Below are 21,401 nucleotides of genomic sequence, written 5' to 3'. Positions count from 1 at the left end.
CTTGAGAGCTCTTTTTGTGTTTTCGAGGACATCTATGGAATTACCTAGGCCAGGAAAGCAGAGAAGAAGAAAATGATGTAAAATATTGCAGTTGAGTTGAGTTTGTGTGTGTGTTCAAGTAGGAGTGATGACGTTGGTGATCTTGACCGTAAAGTTTTGAGCCGGTGTGTTTGTTTTCTGCGGGCATAGCAAGTTCATTCACGTCTGAGCCCTGTACCTTGAACTTAATAGGCGGGGAGTCGTGTTGATGAGAGTTGCAAGCTCTAAAGAGGCTGTTTGATGGGCTGCAGTGGGCGGGCCTGTTTAAAAATAATTAATTTTTTTTTTGGAGTTTGGCTGGTGGACTGTAGAAAACACAGGAAAATGCTCAACAACTGCTGGCATTCAAGATAGACTTGAAGGGATACGTGGTGGATGGCCCAAAGGAAGAATATTTTCCCTGGTCGTGCAAGCGACACTTGGGTAGAAAAGCTTGATGGCCTGATGATGGCTGAATACCTAATTGTGTCCCCCTGTGGCGCTTGAAAAGGGGGTAGACATGTTTTCAGTGTCACCGCGTTATTTTTACATGTGGTGATGATGTTTTCGCCTCACAGTGTAACAAGAAAGACGCTGACATCATGGGTCTCACTTCGGAATCCCCGCTTCTCTTTTTAGTTCCTCCATTATGTAAGTAAGTGATGGTAAGTCACATGAAGTTAGGCAATGACGAGATGGATCCGTTTCAAGAAACTCTCACAAGTGTCGATGCGGCAAGGCGAAGTTGACTTAGCCGGGCAGTGATTATAACATTGGCCGTTCAAGAAGCTATTTCGGATCATGCCATGGTATCTTATCCTCATCTTCTCTTGCAACCAAACTTGCCATGGAATTTCGTTGATCTCCTTCATTGTGCATATGCCCACATAGAGTTGTATGTTTTGATCAGTACTCAGTAGCTACCCCTCCAACAAATCACATCCTCCCCACCAGATTGGGAAAAGCGCGGCAGTATTGTGGATGGACGAAGCGGGAAGGATTTCTTCCCTACCATGGTTCACCGCGTGAGAGGGGCAGTGCTCTCTCAACTTGGGACTGCTTCTGGCTTGGGATGAACACAACATCTTGGGAAACTGGACACATGAAACATCTCTCTCTCTCTCTCCCCGCGTCCGTGTCTTGTTGTCTTGGAAATTAAAAAAAACGCGGGACAACTGCATATATGGTGAGATGTGCATGTAAAACTGGGGTCAGCAACGGAGATAACAGGGGGGGCTTGCTGCATAACTCAGCCTCAAATATTTGATTACCCCCTTTATCATCAACAACCCTTGGATGACAACGTTGGAGGTCCAACGTGGGGTAACGTGGTAGAAGGAACTTTGAGGAACTTTGTTAGTAGCGGTTTCCGACTGACAACGCTCCGGTAGTTGCCATATTTGGCGATAGTTGGTGGAGAAGGCCAGGTGGGGATGGGAACGGGGAGATCAAAGACGTTGCACTGGTTTTGGCGATACGCCCCAATAAAACCCATCAGCGGTTGACGTCCGGTCTTGTTGAATGATGAGCAAGATGTTTGAGAAGTTCGAGTTTTTGATCGGAAAATAACTGACCTGTAAAGACACTTTCCACGCGCCGTGCTGATACAGACAATATCATCTGCACAAGCTTCGACTGCATGTGGCTTCACCAGGCAAACACATATCTCTGCTTGCCGATTGGATACCAGGGTTTGGTACTGCCCCTAGCTTTGGATTGAGTGATATTCGATACTGCGATAATTCGATGGGCATGCTTGTATCGGAGCGTGAGCTTTTCTTCCCGAATCCTTCAACCCAAAAGGAAAAGTTCCTGGTTCCTGACTGGGCACACCGGATACATACAGCTAGGCAACAGAATTCTTTTTGGCGTTGTCAACATTCGGGACTGCGGACCAGGGCACACATGTCGAAGGGGGTCGCAGCTGCATGCAGGAGTGCTTGTAATGGCCTCTTGATGGGCACATGGGATGGACAGTATGTTGATAGAAGAGGCTGTGACGGATGGAAGGGTACCTAGCGGCCATGGTGCCGTTGCAGTTGTCGGAGCGGAGCGGAGCGGGAATCCAAAGATCATCGGACGGATGGTGTTGGCCCCCTTTCTGCACGACACGTCTTTTGCGGGTCTTTAACCGTCCAGAGTAGCCTCCTTTGCCATGAAAGTCACCCTAAGGGGGTTGAAGTAGTCGGCTACCAAGACATTGACCTGGGTGGCTGCTACAGCGGGAAGTGAGAGAAGGTTTAAACCTCTTGGGGCCAAGCCATGCCGAGTTCTTCTGGTGAACCGGGAGTAGGAGCGAGTTGCAATCGTTACGGCTTTAACGAAGGAAGATACTCCGTATCGATGCTGTGGATGCTGAGGATTCGCGGATAGTTGAGATGGCTGTCGCTGACAGAAGGCTAGATCTGCAAAGAGGATGACTTCGGTGCTTACCGCCGTCAGTCCAGGCCCGATATCAAGCCGGCAGTCACATCTCACCAAAAGAACAACTGCGAAAGTGTCAGGTCGTTAGCTAAGAGATATGGATGTAGCTGCTGGAAATGGGTCCCCAACTCCGCCTCCGCCCCTTCACGGGGAAGGAACGACAAGCGCTAGCCAACGAGATTGGAAGGATTTGGCAGGGTGGACATCGACACCATCAAGGTAGGTAAATTTACAATTAATTCTATTTTCCAACATCATGTCTATCACATGCTGGCCAAGTGACTGACAGATCTTTCGTTACTATTCAGGAGTCAGCCATGTCACTCGGTACATCCTTCCCACTCATGCGTTTAGATCCTGGTAGTCCAGTAACCCCTTTGGGATGATCCAACTGACGACATTGTTTCTGAGCGGTGCTACCAGAACCACTCAGTTGTGTTCCAGCGGCCAGTGGCGGTCCAGATCAAGTCTGGGGTCTCAGGCGATGCAGCAAGAAGCCGACATGGCCTGGGCTCAACCATGTTACAGCTGCTGCAAGATATCTATCTGGCAGCCTAAGGTTCCCTGCCTTTTCTCAGGACGCCCCCAGTACAACCTCGTCGACTATTTTTCTCCCTCATTTTACATGACGCTACAAAGCCACATTCACACTGCATGATCGGAACTGTAAAGGCAATAACGAGGCATTCTACCTCTTGATCAGGCTTCTTTGTGATCTGACTGCTTCAGATGTTCCCACAATGGCAACGTCACAGACGAAGGACACAGTGACATGGTAAAAGACATTTATCATTCAAAGCTCATGAGGCCAAAGGTTCGAGGGAAATCACGGGGCGTCGCCTCCTAGCTGCCTTTCATACCCAAGCCTCGTCTAGACAGGGGATGGTAACCACCTGAGAGACTGGCTACCGCCAAACATGCTGGGCCACGACCATCTCCACCCCATTAATAGCCGAGTAAAGCTCCCCGCAAACCTCCGCCAACTATCAGGTCAAACAACAAGGCCCGCGTGGTATTCTTCCTCTGGCTCTTACCACCAATGAGTTGCCAGCCAGTCCTGTGGAGTGAGGGGCGGCAGTGCCCCTCGCCTTCATGGCTGACAGAGTGGGCTATCAGTCAAGGACTGCTCTGGCGACATGACCGAGAACTCGGCATGGGCATGGTCTTGTAGCAAGAATGATTCTTCTCAAGCTAGAACATCTGACGGCTTCAACACTCATGTCCAGACCCCTGAATCACAATCTTCAAATGTCTCCCTGCTCATCATTCTTTCCGCCGGCTACACTCTAGACCATCCTCAAGATCACGATGGATCAACCCCGGAGTAGCATCACCTACATTGCCCAAGAGACAAACGGGCCGAGTCCTACACAAACCACCTCCACCTCAGCAGTTCACCCTTTCTCCTGAGGCTATCGAGCAGCCGCCAGGCCCCCTAAGTCATCCACCAGAGCCGAGCCGGCGCCGCTGAGATACATCTGCAACGTTGTGAAGGCTAGGCCCCCATCGTTTCCTGCTCGAGCCCGAGGGCCACGGTAGATACTGTCAAGCTAGACCCACTGAAGACAGTGAAGATTGCCCAAGTCGCAGATACCACATTACCCACTGCAAGGGCCGTCAACAGGCTCCAACAATACATCCCTGAAGTGGCATCAAACAGCCATAGCTTCACCGAACCTCCTTTACGATAAGGTAATTACTGCAACGAGAAGGGACCTCCAGCCTGTAACCCACATCACCAAGCGGCAAGGGAAATAATTTACTCACCAGGCCCTTTGGCTGGCGGGCCATCACAAGCCCGAATCTACCCATCATCTAGCGTAGGGCTAGGTTCACAAACGACCATCTCTGATGAAGCAAACGAGAAAAAACCTCTCAGTATTCTCGGCGTCACTCACATATTCGTACTGTAACATCACGGCAAAGAATGCAAGACGGGGAATAAACCCCCCTCTCGCCAGGCCACAAGAAAGCGGACTGCCATACACCCCACTCGAGCAACCCCCCTTGCCATGCCATGAAGAGAGCAGACTACACCCCTCCCTCCTCAACCACTTCAGCCCGGCTCACCCACCACGGCCAGGCAGCTCCCAAAGATCAAACGCCGACAGCTGCAGGTTGTCAGCCGTCCGGGGATTCCCAAGCCGCATGCATGTACCTATCATGAACCAGCTCCTCTCTGTCCAGAACAAATCTCTCATACCTTACCTACCTAACCTCACGGTCAAGCGTTCCAGGCTTCCACATACCAACATCCCAAGCTTACCTACCCCTGAGGCTCTTCACTAACTTCAGTCTAGACTCTCCGATGAGTGCCTGGAGTCTCCAGTGAGGACTCAACGGAAGGAGGAGATGGGCGAGGGGCCACCATCTATTTGCACACACACTCCAGTTGCGCTTGCTAAGCTACAGACATGCCGACTCTAGCACAACGAAAGAATGAAGTTTCAGTTCGTCAACATTCCAAGTTTCTTTGATGAGCAAGTAAAGATGTTGTTTTCCGTATATAGATTTATACTCCCCATGTGAAATTCGAGACACATTGCCTATCCGTCAACATCAGGAATGCTGTTTTCTATTTTCGGTATCTATCTGCAGAGGGGCCGGCTGGAAACCAGCATTTCTTGTCACAGGAGTAGCTTAAGACAAAATGACAGAAACAGAATACATCTTAAACATTGGATATCGCCAATGACAAAGCCACGCTGTATACAGGCGGCTCAGCTAAAGAGACAAGTCACTACCAAAAAGAACCCCCCAAGAAACTCCAAATCAAGACCCAAAACTCCCCAATAATTCCACAATACGCTTTTCTTCCAAAAAACACATTACTCACGTCACAAAGCCGAGCGAGTCCCATTCATAGATACATGTACATTAGATCACATTAATAAATACCAAGTTGAACAAGAAAAAATGGAAAACCCTCCAGAACACTATTATGCCCGTTCAGAAAACCACAGCTCTTCCGACCTCGTCGACAACGTCCGTTGAAGTGTGCCAAAACCCAGAGCAGGGCTCGCAGCTTCCGTGATCGGAGAGACAAAGCCAGTCTGGGCCAGGGAAGGAGTCTGGCCGCTGACGGTGGCACTCATCGTCTCGGGGCTGCCTATGGGCTCTGTTGACCAGCGGTGCAGCTGGACATGCTCCGGTGTTCCTGGCCTCGGTGAATGCAGACTTCTGGTTTCATTGGCATCCTCGGCGACCTGGGCTCGCCGCCCTTGATACCACCACTGATTCTCGAACCCGTTGTCGACCGTCATCATGGCTGCCGAGAGCGCCTCCAGTTCCCGTACGCGACCAGTGTCAGGTTGGTCGGGAAAGTGTTCGGGACTGAAAGGAGATGTCATGACGGAACCAGATTCCACATGATCGCGCGCGTGGGTGGTGGCTTGGGCGGGTTCGGGTGAGAAGGTAGAGACCTCGGTAGGGTTGGATGCCACCCATTCTTGTGGTCGTTGTGCCGAGTCTTCGGGCTCATCCTGCAAAGAGATTGTCGGATCAAAGCCCGGTGGCAGCGACCAGGTTGACCATGGATCAGATCCCTCTCCCAAGCGGAACTGGGAAGGCGCCGGGGGCAGAGCCTTTGTCTGTTGTCCTCTCGGGACGCTCACGTCCCACGGGTTATCGCCAATGGGTGGGGGCGCTGAGCTTCCTCGCTCATGTGAGGAAACCGACTCGGCTCGAGATCGACGTTGATCTGACTCCTGCTCCGGCTCGTGGATGACGGGAATCTGGTGCTGTGGTCTCCCCCGTGTGTCCTCCCGGTAGTACTCCTGCAACTGATGGTGGGCTCTTTGCTGGCCTTCGGCAAGTAAGCTCCGGCGTACTGCCTGTCTCTGATCAAAGTCACGGATGGCGGCGAGGTAGTTGGTGTTGGGAGCATGAACCTGACGAGGAAATGCTGGGGCCCTCTCACGACTGGCGCGAGATCGGTATGTAACTTGGTGGTTCTTGATGGGCTGTGGCTTCCTGGACCAGGCGACCCTAAACTCGAGATGGAGATATATTTCGGGACCCCTCCACTCAGACCGTGCTTGTGACGTTGAAGCTGACGGGTTGGCCATTGTTGTGTCCCTTGTGTTTGCCATGACCGTGAAGCCCTTGGGAAGGAAGGAGAAAAGTGGCTACCAAAGGATCATATAGGTAGGTTGGTGAAGGCACCACTGGCTGATGATATAAGCTGAGAAGGCCGCTAAGATATGTCTACTCTCGACTCGGTAGTTTGATGCGGCGGTTTGTGGGCGACAGCCGAAGTATAAGGTTTTGGTAAACGGAATGTTCAGGGGCACAGGGGCACACAAGGGCACAAGGGGGGGTTGATGGAAAAGGCGGGCGGCCCAAGATGACCGCTGCGATGCGCGTGCTGTTGTTCGGGTGGTGCACCGCCGCCGACAGGGGTGGGATTGGGATTGATGGGTTGGTGTGTTGGAAAAACGGCAGCCTGGCGATGCTGGCATCCCTTAGCCCTTCTCTCACCTCACCGGGACACTGGCACGCTGGGTTCAGCGGGTAGAGGCGGATTAATCAATCAATCTTTCGAATTACTCCGTACCAAGTTACCAAAGCAGCCCCGCGCCAGAGGGATTGACTGTCACCAAGGAACTACCTCGGACAAACGATATCTCGGCCTCTGCCGTTTGAAACTAGCAGCGATCCTCTCGCAACTTCGCAATCCACAACTCGCAATTCAGTGTTGGGGAGTTGGCCGAGGCCGAGGAAAAGGAAGAGCCGAAAGTAGGAGGCGAGTTGGGAAGCTGATCCTCGAGGCTGTGTTGGTACTGAGAAACAATTTAATCTTGTATTACCTACAAGACGCTGCAATTGTGCACCTGAACCAACGAGGCCACTAGGCTCCAGGTATAGTGCCCGTAGAAAACCGCCTCCCGAATATGCATTTACCGCAGCATGGCATGGCATGCAGGTGACAAGCAGCAGCGTCTCATTGCACGGGGGGACAAGGGGATGAGGGGCGACGGGGGCGGGCTGTAGTGTGTTTGAGACGGTGCAGATGCTAGAAACAAAACAGACATTTGAGGAGCATGTCACCTTGGCTCGCGTCACGGTCGTGTATCGTGTGTCGTGATCGTGTGCTGAGAGGGTTGAGTGAGGGTTGATGTTAGCTAGCAGTCAGCAACTCGCAGCTCGCGTGTGGGCGGGGACATGACAGCGGAAGGATTCAATGCCCGGCTGAGTTGTCAGGCGGAGAAACCACTCGCCTCACAAAGGGAATTGACAAAAGTAGAGAAAAGATAGGCAACCTTCGGATGCTATTCCGGGCACTGTTTCTCACTACCGACAGCAAACCGAGTGAGAATGAACATCTTCAACGGCGTTCAAGCCACCGACCGTGCCCCGCCAAGCCAAAAGGCAAACCCATACAAGTGTGCCACAAACGCCACACTTAGTATGGACAGTGCTCTTTCATCAAGCCACAATGACAGGCACACAAACCTCATCAACCTCCAGTCTAGAAGTCTCATGGTGAACCCCGTTCCCAGCTACATTTTCGCGTGTCCTTCAGTCGAATCAATTTTATGACCGCAATGACCAGTAGTTCTTCATCTTGGCATCCTTTTTTTTTCGCCTGGTGGAAGTTGCCGACGCCAGATGATCTTCCGCCATCACCAGCCCGGCTTGCTTGCTTAGTGGCCATCAAGGATGAAGGATTCTCAAGAGTCCAACTGGCGGTTTCTCCCTCGTCATGAATGAGAAACAGAGCTGCTGTTTAGATACTTGACAAAATTGCAGTCCCACTTCGCTTGATATCAATCGGCTCCCAAAGTCCTAAATTTTGAGGCTTGGCTAACACATAGACGTCCAAAACCCCCAAAGTTTGGCACTTGAAGTCGCACAATAAATCCTCGTGTGGCATTCGCGTGTTGGCCTCTGGTCGCATAAAACAACGAAAATGGACCTTGACATTTTGAGGCCATCTCCGGGGTTGATCGTTAGGACTTCCGCCCGTTGTTCGTCCGTTCGTATCATGGCCAACAGCAAGCCGGCTCCGAGTTCTTGTCAAGATCGAAACAGCATTTGGGGCGGTCAACTTCAAGAATTCGAAATCAATGCTCAACACGATGACTTGTGCACGTTCAAAAAGTCTATACATCCTTCCGAGGGACTAAGCCGCCCTCAACCCCACCCTATGACCGCAGCGGCTTCTAGAAAAAGACCATGAAAACTACACACTCATCTGGCGGATTCCTTTGAGGCTTCTGAAACCGCCTCTTCCCCGTCGGCGCCTCACCGCCCACCGCATTATATGATCGGATCTCGGTTCCCCTTGAAGAAACAGGCAAACAAGCATCTTGACGCCGTACGCCAACGGAGAATCCCAAGACACCGGACCGAACCTCTCACCAGCGATTAGAAGTGTTTGCCTTCCTTCCCTTCACCGCTCGTCCTGACCAAAACAATTCCAAACCATCAACACCCATCCTTCCCCGTCCGTTGTTCCCCATCCCCATCCCAAAAGTCACCATCCTTCTTCCTCCCACCCAACAACCCATGCACATCAAAAGGATCAACAAGCGTCACCCAAAACGGCCTCCCGTCCTTATACCCCGGCCCGTCAATCTCCGTCGCCCCATCCGCCCTAGACAAGTACGTCTTTGTGTTCTTTGGCAGCCACATCCTCGGATGCCTTACATTCAGCAGCACATGATTAATCAACATCAGCATCGCCTCAAACACATAATAAAAACTCTCATATCTGATCGCCGGGCTCAAACTCTTGGGATCAAACCCCGGCTTCCAGTAATCATGCTCAGCGATGGACCAGTACTCCACCACCCGGAAGATTGTCCTTGCAAAAAGCAACGCGGTGGAGATGTAGAGCGTGTAGAGCGGGTTGTAGAGTTTGGCGTTGCGCATCCCTGACTTATAACAGCGGCGGTGGAAGATGGCTGCTAGGAGGATGAAGAGGGTGATGACGAAGACTTGGATGAGGAGGGATGCTTTGAGGAGGGCGCGGCCGATGTGTTGGCGCCAGGGGGTGAGGGATTGGTTTGCTGTTAGGGAGACGCCGTTGCCGTTGAGGGCTTCGATGACGGCGGAGATGAAGGCGAAGGTGGTGATTACCCGGCCGGGGTGGATGGGGGAGTGGTAGGGGACATAGTAGAGGATTTTGCCGAGTATGTTGTAGTTTGCGAGCTCCAGGAGGGGTCTGAAGGGGGTGGTGGTGCAGGTTAGCGGAATGTGTAGATTTGGGGGAGGGGGCGAGGAGAGAGGATGGGGTGTCAACAACGTACGGTGCGCCGTAGATGAGGCAAACACTGACTATGTACTTGACGAGGTTGGTGTAGTCAAAGGCTCCCCAGGCGCGGACGACGAAGCCCCCGGCGAATAGGACGGCGCAGAAGACATAGAGGCCGGTTAGGCGCCAGCTCTTGTAGTGGCTGGTGTTTACGATCAGTATTGGTAAGTGATGACAGGTATAGTTGAATCCTGGTCGTACATGCACTGGTAGATGTGGTAAAAGCCAGAGAAAGCAAAAGCTATGGCGAAGAAGATGGCAGCTCCCTTGTTGGGGGCGTAAAAGTACACACTGCCAGGGACTATTGACTTGGTTGTAAGTAAGCACGGACAAACTCCATCCAGAAAAACATACCGTATTCTCCTGACTCCATCGTGGTTTCGATCTTGTGGTGCTCAGTGGTGGTTGAGTATGACCAAATCGTTACTCCTCATCCCATGCCGCAGTGGGCGTCATGAGCGAGATATATACATTTCCATATTCATCCTATTTCAGCCGCAACAGCACCCTCATCGTATCTCGCGATTTTCCCATCCCCAAAGACGTGCGTCCACATGCAGCAAAGGTGATAAGCCACACACGCCCAGTGCCTCACTCTTCCAACAACCAATCGCATCGCCCCCCCCCCGCTGAATACGATGCACAGAAGCACAAACCAATCCATCTCTTGGACGCCTGACTGACGGCACATGGAGAAACTGATAATCTGATTTCATCTCCCATCAGTCCAGCCTTACCCACCAATCTGGTAGTCGGCACGACAAGACAGAGCCTGTCCGAAAGACTGACGTCGGCACTGCCCTGTCTCTCGCCCATGGTCTGTCCGCACTCGTACCTCCTCCAACAGCATGCTTTCCAGTCATGTTCCAGAGAGCCTTACTCTTCCATCATCTGATCAAAACCCTTTTTTGAAAGAGAGAAAGACAGTTGACTACCTTGACGTGAAGCACCTTTTCTCGATAGACACATAACGACAATAAAGAGAGAGTAAAGTCCAATAGCAGCCAAACACATCCCAACTTCCAACCCTCCCCCTCCCCCTTTCCCCTCTCCCCCTCCCCCGGATCCCCCAACCACCCCCTCCACAACTCCTCCAACAAAATCCCCAAAGGCCTATACACCTCCCTACACCTCCTCTCCACCTCCCCCATTCCAACCTTCCCCTCCCACCCCCTCCACACCGCCATCCGCTCCCTCGCAAACCTCCCCCCCCCAAATCTGCCAGCCCCCCGTCAGGTACCACACCCCCAAGAGCACCAGATCGAGAACTGTCCCTCCTGTAATACCTTGCAACAAAATCCGCCCGTGCAGCTTCATAAGACTGACCGTGTCTTTGTCGAAATCCATGGGCAGGAGAAGGCGTACACCACAGAATATGAGCGATATGTTGAACCAGAAGACGGGCGCGATGAGGATGTTGAGGAGGGTCTGTCGCTGGGGGGTGCGAGGGGGGGGCGGGCCGGGGATTTTGTAGGGTGTGAGGAGGACTTTGGTCATGGCTTTCCATCGTTGTCGTAGTGTTGATTCGGGGGGCGGCGGTGGTGGTGATGATGGGGTACTTGGTTGGGGGAGGTTACTGGTTGTGTCACCCGGGGCCTTTGTGTCGAGTTTTTCCATTACTACTCGAAGCAAGAGATGAGAACTGTCTTTTGTTGTTTGAGGGGTGTGTGTGATGCCGCTGTTGATTGTGGCAGTATCATGATCCGAGGTGAGGTCGAGATAGGTTGTCACCATCGAGTTCTTCTCTGTGCTCTGAACTCGGATCGGCTTTTCAGAGGCTCGCTCCTTGTTTGCGGTCGCTTTCTCAAGGGCCGAGGTCGTCTCAGCAATTTGAAACGCCTTTAAACCTCGGAAAGATTGTCTGGAATTCGATTGAGTAGTGAAAAAAGCTTTCAGCCCACCTGGCAAAATGTGCCAAAGCTTGCAAAGACGCCAGTTGTGAACTCAAAATTTTTGGAAAAGCGAACTTTGAATTCCCTCTTTCTCTACCCGTGCATAACCAAAAGTGCCATGATTGTTTGCCCAAGTTTGAGGTTAGCACCTATCCCCAAATCTGTCTGGCTGCTACCTAATGGTCCGAATATGGTTTCAATTTTCTTTGACATCTTCCAGAGTGTGTAGTGACTTTCTTTAGGTTATCTTGAACCATCACAGAGTTCAACATTTACGCGGTCATATCTTCTGCCTGGAGAAATGTGGCCAACCCAGGATTTGATAGTCCCAAGCCATGCTTCAATTACAGCTCAGGGTGCTTTCCGCAGACAGGAGGGCAACACATGCAATGGGACTTACCCTCGGGACCAAAGACCACCCGGTGTCCTGCTCTGTTCTTTCCTCACGTATTTTCAGATTTGTGACTTCCATTCCCCATCTCTTCCCACCAACGGACGATTCGGAGAACTCCCAGCGAAGTTCGACGTACTGGGGAAGGAACTATGCCTGCAAGCGGGAACCAAAATGACCTCAGTAATAGGAAACAGCAAGAACGAGCATGCTTCCAGAGTGGCTTCAAAACCCAAGTCTCCGGCCTTGTCACATTTTCTCTTCTCTTTTCTCTCTTTGCCAACTACCGAAAGCAAGAATGCCATCCTTCTCTTCCCCTTCTTCTGGAACGCGTGGGCAGCGTGTTTGCTATGCCCTTCTTGTGTTCCTCCTTTCCAGCAGTATCATTGCCTTGCCCTTTACGGGGGTCTATCGTTGTGTGGCTCTATGAACGTCTGGCTCGGCGGAGGACCCAGCCCACTGGCTCATCGTGTGGGGTGCGGCCACCTTGGTCCTCCCCTCCCTTGGTGTGGCTTTGGAATTGGTGAAACTGATGCCTCATGACCCACATATCCAGACTTCGATGTCGCCTGGTACTTTCGCGGAAGGATGGTGTCTGAAGCATTACACGGCTGCAGCAAACTCCATCCTGGCCTCACCGTCACGGATGTTGCAGAGCTTTCCTTAAGTGGAACCTTCTACGACTCCTAAACGAGGTGGCTGCCCACCACTAGTTGCGGGCTCGGGACACTTACCTGGACTCGGCTCGCTGGATTGGGGTGGGTGGTTGGTCGGCTAGACAGGGTGGGTGGGCGAACAGCTTTTTTTTGTATCAAATCGTTGTCGAATCATCAGCTACAAGGTACGTGCATTTGTCCCTTGCTGGCTAACATCACAAGGTCTTCGATTACAGGATAGTTCTCTCGAGTGGAGCCGTTGGGGCTTACTACAGGTATGTCTGACAGCCAGAATCATCTCGATGTGTCTTTATTAACGACTCTGGTATGAATAGTGAGACGACACGGCGATTCCCACAAGCAGACATTCCCCAGATGGGAGCGAGTTTATGACGGGTATTTGGTGGTGGATTTTCGATGGGGCCAGTTGTCTGTGATGAGGTTCTGGAAAAACGGCTGTTTGATGGAGGGTGTTTTGATGAAGGGTGTTTTTGATGAAGGGTGTTTTGATGGAGGGTGTTTTTGATGAAGGGTGTTCTGGTGGAGTCTATTCTTATGGGAAGTGTTCTGATGAAGGGGTTGTGATGATGGCTGATGGGGGACTGTTCAATGGATGGCAAATTGATGAACAGGCCTGAGATAAAGGAGTATCTGATGGGTGGTTGCGCTGAGGCTGTCTACCGGTTGAGTTGTCATATGGCTTTTCGGTGGGTTACTCTGGCGAATATAGGGTGTCTGATGTCGATGGGAAACAAGAGATGAGATTGTGTTTTGAAGGTTGATAGGTGGGGGCGAAGTGAACAATTGAGCATGTTGACAGCGGCATGAACGAAGAGTACACACAATAAATCACGATGAACAAACTGTTTCCTCGTCTGTGCTCTGCGATCTCTTACAAGGTCCTGGTTCACTTACCCAAAACCACAACACCCTCACCCCTTCCAACCTCAAATAAACCACCAACCCCAAAGGAACATACCCATCCTCCCCTTCCCCCTCTTCAACTACCTCCCCCTTCCCCCTTGAACAACCCACCTAATCCCCCTCAAGCCCCAAAGCTACCACCCACTCAAAAACCAAACCCCAACTCCCCCCAACATCATACACCGACCCCCCCAAACATCATACACCGACCCCCCCAAACATCATACACCGACCCCCCCCCAAAAAAAAACAACCACCGTACACCAGACAACCACACATACACCCCCTTCTCCCACCATTATCCCATATCCTCAAACTCCCTTTCCAGAAACAGTGACAACCTCCCTCCCCTCAAAATGACCGGCAGCAGCAAATCCCGGATCTCACAAAGATAGGTAAACAACAACCCACCCAGAGAAAAGCAGCCCACAAGAAAAAAACCAGAAGACGGGAGTGAAGATGGGAGGCAGATGGGCCAGGGGGTGTCAAAGGGAGTAGGTGGTGTCGATGGTGTTGATGGTGCGGACACATATGACAACACTGAGTCGGGCTGGGAATTCACATTTCCAGGTGCGGTTTGACCATCGAGATGGTCTCTGTTTGGGTCGATGCGGCTCATTGTTTTTGTCAGGTTTTTGTAACCGAGGAGTTGGTCGAGTGCTCAAAGTCGGTCATAAAAGTTCATCCTACAACTGGCCCATAAATCCTGTGGGGGAACAAAATCAAGGCTTCAGACCTTATTCCAGATTGCTGAGCCCCGATCTTCATCTGCTATCATCGTCATGCTAGTAGGTACTTCCGCCTAGGTGTCCCAAACCACTGACAGACAACAAGCATCGGATTCATCTGAACAAACACCAGTCACCAAGTTCTATTCTCCCCCAACCCCCATAAATACCAACATCACCCATTTCAATTTCCCACAAAAACGCCGTGCTATGGTTTACCTCATTTAGTTACAATCCCAGAAAATAAAAAAAATGTGACAAAAACCCCCAAGATAAAATACCAATTTCTTTTGTCAAGCGCTTCCTCCCAAACCCAGTCCTACATCCACCAGTCCACCCACCATTCATATTCACCCCCCCGCCCCTACACGCCTCCCATCAATACCCCAGCTTCTTCTGTCCCTTCCTATCACCCTTCTCATCTCCCCCCATCGTCGAAAAAGCGCAAAACTTATCCTTGATGGCCACAACCTCGTACGTGCCCTCCTGGCTCGCCCGGATGACCTTGCTGTGCTCGTGGCTAATATCGTGCCTCGTCTCCAACACAACACTCTTCTGTCCCTTCTTCGCGTTCGTGCTACGAGTATACGTAAACTCAAACGGAGGCGTGCCCCAGAACTCGAACAGAATCTCCACCTCTCCACCTTCGTGGATATCAACGCGAGCGTTCTTGCCCCTGCTGATCTTGACGGCCGGCATGGGGTGGATCGTCTTGGCCACATTGACAGGCGCCTTGCACTCGGACGACTTGTCTGAAATGGTCGTGATGACAAACTCACCAGGCGACTCGGCCACGCGACGGAAGTTAGTCGTGGTTGACTTGGCTTTGCGCTCGACGCCGTCAAAGGTATACCAGACGTCGAATGGTGGGCTGCCTGACAAGGTGTACGAGATACGCTCACCCACGCAGTAGTCGGTGCGTGTCTCGAGCGGGTAGATGGTGGGCGCCTCAAAGAGCTGCACCTGGATCGAAGGACCGCCAATGTTGGCTGTGGCCGAGTGGCAGCCGCTGCCATCCTTGACATCGCGGATGCGGATGTTCTGGGTACCAAGGCGAAGCTGATGCCGAGGGATCTGGATTTCGTACGTGTTCGAGTTGATGACGGGGGTCCGGTAAATCTCGGGGAGGGCGGCGCTTTGGTGCTTGATCTCGACCTCCAGAGAAAATGGAGGCACACCTGAGAGGACGACAGGGATTCCTTCTTCCGCACCCTGCTCAGACTTGCAATATTTGAAGTTTTGTCCAGGTTTGGCAAATGCCGCCGTGGGCTTGCTGTTCACCTTCTGCTCTACGAGCACGGGCTTGAAGTTGCGATCGCTGTTGTAGAGGTGGTCTTCCAACGCCGTGAACTTGTACGTGTATGTGCCGGCCTTGGATGTGTCGGCTTGGATTGATTCCTTTCTCAAGGCGACATCAAACTTCTTCTTGGCAGTAGACGCTGACCCTTGAGGGGGCTTGTGGCGAATCTCGTACTCAATCGAGAATGGGGGAGTTCCTATGACAAGTTAACAGTTGATCAAATTACCACAGTGATGGAGTATCGACTTACCCTTCATGCCCACCTCGAAACCAGACACATCACCTTCGCAGACATCTTCCAGGCGGTATCCAGTCTCCGTTCGCTGAACGCCGTGAGAGAGCAGCACAGACATGTCGGGGCGAGAGAACCAGTCGACCTCAAATGTGGAGGTCTTGGGGTCAATAACACCATGGCATTGGTTGTCCCAAACATCCACAAGCTGGTAGGTACCACGTTCCCGGACCGAAAGAAAACCATTGTCGTTTCTGACAGTCCTCTCTTGGCGCGTAGCCGCGTCGTCGTTGAGCTTGATGTACGAGACCTTCCAGGGTCCCTCACCAGTGAGCCTCAAAGGCAGGCTAAGGGGCGAGCCCTCGACGCCCGTGATCTTGCGCTTGTGCTCAATCTGGCCAAAAGCAGCCCTTGGGCTTTGGCGACGTACCGAGATCTTCAGCTCTTGCTTCAAAAAGTTGCGGCAGCCTCTCTTGTCCTGCACGCTGCTCAATGCCAGAGTGTACTCGCCACCCTGGGTCAAAGGCGGCGTCGAGATTTGGTACTCATTCCCTTCAATGTTGGTAGCCTTGTGGGCCTTTCTCTTTCCATCGTGGATGATTTCCCATTCCAAAGTGAAGGGTGCGTCTCCCAGGAGCATGACGTCCGCCGTCACGTGGTCTCCCAAGCAAGCCTTTTTACCGATGGTCTGCTGGAGAATAGCGCTCGCCTGCGGCTTGACATCCTGCTCCAGGGTGAATTCTGGGCCCGAAAGTTTGACTCCCTTGTAGACATCGTCACTGATATGAGTGAAGATGTACTTGTGGTGCCCGGAAACGCTGGGAATCAACTCCATCTGGTGGCGCAGGCCAGGGATCTTAACCGGGTCCGCGTGTCTCGTTTTTCCGTTTTCAATGATATCGTATCGAAGGATGAACGGTGGGGTGCCAATCAAGTGAAGGTCCACCTGGAGACCGATCGAGTTGCCAGCACATGTGTCTGGAATTTCTTCTGAACGCAGTGAAAGTTTTGGTTCGAGAGGGTTCAAAAGCAAGCAGGAGGATGGCTCCCGCACTTCACCCTCACATCCACCGGAAGATACAGACTTGAGAGTGTAAAGACCGGGAGCAGAGATCCTTGGTTTGTCCCTGGCGTTTTTAGCATTGAAGGTGCCAACCGAAACCACATCTCCATGATCTCCGGTATCTGTAAGGGTGTCTATGGGCGAGAAAAGCCAGCTCAGACTGTGCGCTGTTGAATCAGGCGTACCGCCAATCCCAAACTTGACCGGCAGCTCCTTGGAGTCACCCCTGGCAGCCCTCAACGGGTTCCTCAGATCACACCCATCAAGTTTAAGGATTGGGCGTTCTTTGACGAGGAAGTCCTGGACCAGTTCCTTGGGCTTGGCTTTGCCCTCTGGATCTTCCGAAGGGGAAATGTACTTAACAACGTTCCCAAATCCGTCCTGGACCTCGTCAACAGAGTACTGCCACTTTCCGCTGGCGTACATGGACTCGTTGACACTGACAGGAACGCGCTGGGGCCTGGCCCAGGAGATGTCTTCATCGTCATCCTGCACCAGACTCGTGGGCCGTATGGCGCCGAGAGGACTCGTGAATCCCTCGGGCTGCAAGCTCTGAAAGTGAAAGCTGACATCCTTGCCATTGATGGCACGGCTGTAAGTGATCTTGAGGGGCGGAGTACCTTCCACCTGAAGAGTCAGATCCGAGAGATCAGCAAGACACCTTCCGGGGGTTGTCGTGGGCCCAACCCAAGCCTTTGGGCAAGGCACAACAAAGGTTGGGGAACCAGGACGCTGCACCTCCAACTTGTACTCGTCCAGAACTTTTCCGAGTTGGTAGGCGCCAGGCTTCTTGGCAGGATATTCAAAGTGGACCACAGACTGCATATCATCAAGGTCGCTATTCTTCTTGGCCTTTCGTTCGATATCCCTAAGATGCACTCTGCCGAGCTTGATGGACTCTTGATGACCCGTTTCGAGATCGGTGCGAAGCAGCTCAACTTCGACTGGAATGGTAGCGTTGAAAAACATGGGGATGAGCGCGGTCTTCTGGTCACTGCTCAAGCAGAGCGGGTGTCGTTCGGGGTTGAGCACCGCTGAGCCCTCGGGGAGAATGTTGATGATTTGCTTGCCCATGATGAGCGAGTGGTTGTGAATAATGCTGGAAAGCTTGACGTTGTGCTCAGAAATAGCCAGTTCGCGATCATAAAACATCTTGACAATTCCGATGATCCATCCCTGCCAACCAAACTGTTCAAGACCCAAAGTCAGTACCAAAACACCTCCCTGGAGGACGGACACAACATACCCCAAGGTTGAACATCAAGGACCAGTCAATGAAGGCGTGAATAAAGAAGGCCGATATAACGAAGGGCTGCGATAGTTCCAGCCATGGTATCCTAAGCTCTGGCAGGCCGAACAAGAAGGCGCAATCTATGGCAACCCATTTGAGAAACAGCCACAAGGACTCGGTGTCCTCCTCCACCACGCCGGCCCAGTCGTAGAGCTTCCATGCCAAGAGCGCAGCATAGACGGCAACCGCGTACAGACGCTGTGTCGGGGCATCGAGGATGTTTAATGGAATGACGGGAGGGTTGGCAGTGGGGGGTGCGCCGCCTGCTTGGGGAGCCACGGGCAGCGGATTGGGGTTTGCCGGTGGTCGTCGGGGCTGGTGTTGGAGGGTTGGCGGAAGATTGTCGTTGAAGGGAGTTGGCCGGGCACGCCCTACTCGGGGTGCCACGGGGGTCTGAGGAAAGGCACCGACGCTGGTCATGGCATGCCGAGTTGGGTGGTGATGCTAATAACTCGATGCTCGGTTTGTTGTGCTTGGGTGATGAGGGATGGACGATGGGTGGAAGCGCAACCACGATGGTACTTTTGTAATGGCGACAGTATCTGGCGACAGGCGTGTGTTTTGTGACGGCCGCTCGTTCGAGAAAGATTCGGCTGGCTGTTCGTCGTGGAGGTGATGCAGGCAGCGCAGTGCGAATAGAAAGCTGCCAAAAATTCCTGTTGCTTTTGTTAGCGGCACGTCAAGACGCGGTCTCCAGTTTCCATCTGGGCCGCGCTGGCAGGGTCCAACGACAGCCGATGTTGATTGGTTTAAGCTCAAGCTAAGGTCTCCACTCTTGACTCTCATCACAACTTCCAGAGCTTGATATTTCTCAACTCCATACCCTGCCCTGGTTGATCTAGGAACCCAACAAGATGCTCTGCAGACCAATATGACTGTGAGCCTGAAATTAATCCTCATCGGCAACTTCCACAGCCTGCTCAAGGTATATTTCTTCTCATGAAACGGACGGTAGTCCATCCGTCCACCTCCTACCACCAACCGTCTGTTTGAATATCCAAGATACTCAAAGACACCCACCTCATGCACCGGATTAAGACATATTTTGATTGTTATTTTTGATGAGTGTATTGTCAAGACCAAGCGTCCAAGGTAATGGATAACTTGGATGGGTAGCAAAGCGCAACGGGCCGTCACCAGCACCTGCCAAACATCCAAAGTTCAGCCACGGCATCTCATGGCTCTGGTAACTTCCCAGAAAACTGACCTACTCGTGCCTCCTATTCCAGGCAGGCCAAGGCACCAACCCCATACTGCTGTCAGTCAGCCAGCTTGCGCCAACTATCATCAACCTCTTCCTTCGTTCCAGCAGCGTTGATCGGTATTCTTTCTCTCTTTCCCAAACGCAACACGGCATATCAATCCAGCATGGGTCCGAGAAAACCACCGAACAAGCATCCATTTTATGCACCAGAGGACTCTTCCTCTCTAAAACACGTCACCAACGCAGAGGATACTAAGGATTTCGCTCCTCGTCGTTCGGGTCGCGCGACTAAGAAGCCCAGTCATCCTGGTGATACCGAACAAGAGCAGGCGCCTGCGAAGACTAGAAAGCGGAAGGCAAATAACCCAGCACTTGATGAGCCGGAGCCTGAGGCAGAGCAGGATGAGGGGCAGCAATCTGGGCCCGACTCTGATCCTGACAGTGAACCTGAGCCCGAACTGCCCGAGCACGTGACGAAAGACATCATCGCGGCGTCGCTCGAACCATGGAAGGAAAACGAATTGGAAGAGTGGGATGGTTGGGCAGAGGTGGTGTCGGATCCCAAGCTCTTCACCGACATCTTAAGAAAGCTGGGTGTTGAGGACGCAGAGATAAGAGAACCGCTGGACCTCGAGACGCTCGCTGCCACTTTTGAGTATGATTCTCAACTACTGCGGATGGTTCACCTTGCTAACAGCCCCTCCAACAGGTCTTCGGTTCATGGGTTGGTATTCCTTCAAAGTTACAGAAGTATGCGGCAGGTTTGGCTCCCGCGTCAGCCCGACGACAAATCAGATTTGTGGTTCTCCAGGCAGACGGCTACAAATGCGTGCGGGACCATTGCCCTCCTGAACATTGTCATGAACGCCAAAGATCTTGCTCTCGGGGAAAAGCTGAGCGAGTTCAAAGAGCAGTCCAAGGACTTGAGCCCCTCGTTCCGAGGCAACAAGGTCGCCACCAGCACCTTTATACGAGCTGCCCACAATATGCACAACAGCCGCCTTGACCTTCTAAATGCTGTTCTGGAGCTTGAACAAGACGCCATGCGGAACAAGCGGGCCCGGGCGGCCAAGAGGGCAAAGGGAAAGGCAGCATCTGCTAATAGAAGACGCAGTAGTGGTGCTTCTAGTGCAGCCTATCATTTTGTTGCTTTTGTGCCCATCGGTAACGGCATCTGGCTTTTTGATGGCTTGGACACGGAACCGGGATACATCTGCGACATTGAGAATCCCGACAATTGGTTAATAGACATTCAGTCGACTCTGGAAGAGTACATGAGAGGGCGGGAAACCGAGTGCAACCTCATGGCCCTCTGCGGGAACACCCAAACCGACAGCGACAATAGGGCTGCCAGCCGCCAAAACGATTTCGGACTGGCCATTCACGAATGGATAAAAAGGTTGAGCGAGTCTGGTGCCCTTGACGAGCTCGTCGAGAATTAGTTGATCTTGCAGGAAGCGGAGAGATACCCGGAAAATGTGGAGTATGAGGATGGTGAGTATGAAGATGACGAGTGCTGTGAATTCGAAGACGGTTATCGTTGGGATGATGATGATGATGATGATAATGGAGAAAACAATACAAGCAAAAAGAGGGCCAGGTCGCCAGGACTTGACGACGAAGAAATACGACGGAAAAGGCGGAGATGGTTGGCCGACTTGACCGGAGACTTGAGGCCGCTTCTGTATCAACTTTGGCAACACCTGAATATGGATACGACGTTCGTTGCCCTAGATCAGTTCAGGCCAGGGACGCAGGGAGAGATTGAGCTTCCATCTTTCCTTCTCAAGAATCCGACTGTGACTGATTGGTTTGATATTTTGCAGAACAAGAAAAAGAATAAGAAAAAAAAGTAACTGTCTTGATAGCGAGAATTTATATAGACATAATAATGTAAATGAAAAAAAAGAAAAAAAAAAAGTCCACGACGTGTGTGCCAGCAGAATGTGAACAGTTTCCATGACGTATTATGCAACACACTTAGCCCAGCAGAAAAGTGACGGCATCCCGTCCTGGGCGC

General features: G+C 52.0%; 4 protein-coding genes across 4 annotated transcripts; 1 reads left to right on the top strand and 3 right to left on the bottom strand.

Moving 5' to 3' along the window:
- Nucleotides 1–5,381: 5,381 nt before the first annotated feature.
- QC762_506120 (uncharacterized protein) lies at nt 5,382–6,533 on the bottom strand (the record flags this gene model as incomplete). Its single annotated transcript, XM_062891033.1, has 1 exon — nt 5,382–6,533. The coding sequence occupies one exon, from the start codon at nt 6,531–6,533 to the stop codon at nt 5,382–5,384; it is 1,152 nt and encodes a 383-aa protein (XP_062742189.1).
- Nucleotides 6,534–8,500: 1,967 nt separating this feature from the next.
- QC762_506110 (uncharacterized protein) lies at nt 8,501–10,305 on the bottom strand. Its single transcript, XM_062891032.1, has 4 exons — nt 10,055–10,305; nt 9,902–10,001; nt 9,696–9,842; nt 8,501–9,610 (listed from the first exon to the last, which is right to left on the bottom strand). Exons 1-4 carry the CDS (start codon nt 10,071–10,073, stop codon nt 8,872–8,874), a joined length of 1,005 nt encoding a protein of 334 aa, XP_062742188.1. The 5' UTR covers nt 10,074–10,305; the 3' UTR covers nt 8,501–8,871.
- A 4,118-nt stretch (nt 10,306–14,423) lies between these two features.
- QC762_506100 (uncharacterized protein) lies at nt 14,424–18,846 on the bottom strand. The gene is made up of 3 exons (XM_062891031.1): nt 18,133–18,846; nt 15,842–18,074; nt 14,424–15,787 (listed from the first exon to the last, which is right to left on the bottom strand). Exons 1-3 carry the CDS (start codon nt 18,595–18,597, stop codon nt 14,670–14,672), a joined length of 3,816 nt encoding a protein of 1,271 aa, XP_062742187.1. The 5' UTR covers nt 18,598–18,846; the 3' UTR covers nt 14,424–14,669.
- Nucleotides 18,847–18,966: 120 nt separating this feature from the next.
- On the top strand, nt 18,967–21,354 carry QC762_506090 (uncharacterized protein). Its single transcript, XM_062891030.1, has 2 exons — nt 18,967–20,036; nt 20,091–21,354. Exons 1-2 carry the CDS (start codon nt 19,546–19,548, stop codon nt 20,821–20,823), a joined length of 1,224 nt encoding a protein of 407 aa, XP_062742186.1. The 5' UTR covers nt 18,967–19,545; the 3' UTR covers nt 20,824–21,354.
- The last annotated feature ends 47 nt before the right edge of the window (nt 21,355–21,401 follow it).

The sequence above is a fragment of the Podospora pseudocomata genome, chromosome 5 (genome assembly GCF_035222375.1).
Source record: "Podospora pseudocomata strain CBS 415.72m chromosome 5, whole genome shotgun sequence".
Classification (NCBI taxonomy): Eukaryota; Fungi; Ascomycota; class Sordariomycetes; order Sordariales; family Podosporaceae; genus Podospora; species Podospora pseudocomata.
Note: the sequence above shows the minus strand (reverse complement) of the source record. Positions and strands in the feature narration are given on the sequence as shown.

Excerpts from the sequence above, each read along its gene's own strand:
- QC762_506110 (XM_062891032.1), bottom strand. Across the intron at positions 9,843-9,901 it reads TACCACATCTACCAGTGCAT|CCACTACAAGAGCTGGCGCC; the intron begins GTACGACCAGGA and ends CGTAAACACCAG. Across the intron at positions 9,611-9,695 it reads TGCCTCATCTACGGCGCACC|ACCCCTCCTGGAGCTCGCAA; the intron begins GTACGTTGTTGA and ends CACCCCCTTCAG.
- QC762_506100 (XM_062891031.1), bottom strand. The coding sequence starts at position 18,597 with ATGACCAGCGTCGGTGCCTTTCCTCAGACCCCCGTGGCACCCCGAGTA. Across the intron at positions 18,075-18,132 it reads CCTTGATGTTCAACCTTGGG|TTTGGTTGGCAGGGATGGAT; the intron begins GTATGTTGTGTC and ends GGTCTTGAACAG. Across the intron at positions 15,788-15,841 it reads TTTCGAGGTGGGCATGAAGG|GAACTCCCCCATTCTCGATT; the intron begins GTAAGTCGATAC and ends AACTTGTCATAG.
- QC762_506090 (XM_062891030.1), top strand. The coding sequence starts at position 19,546 with ATGGGTCCGAGAAAACCACCGAACAAGCATCCATTTTATGCACCAGAG. Across the intron at positions 20,037-20,090 it reads ACGCTCGCTGCCACTTTTGA|GTCTTCGGTTCATGGGTTGG; the intron begins GTATGATTCTCA and ends CCCCTCCAACAG.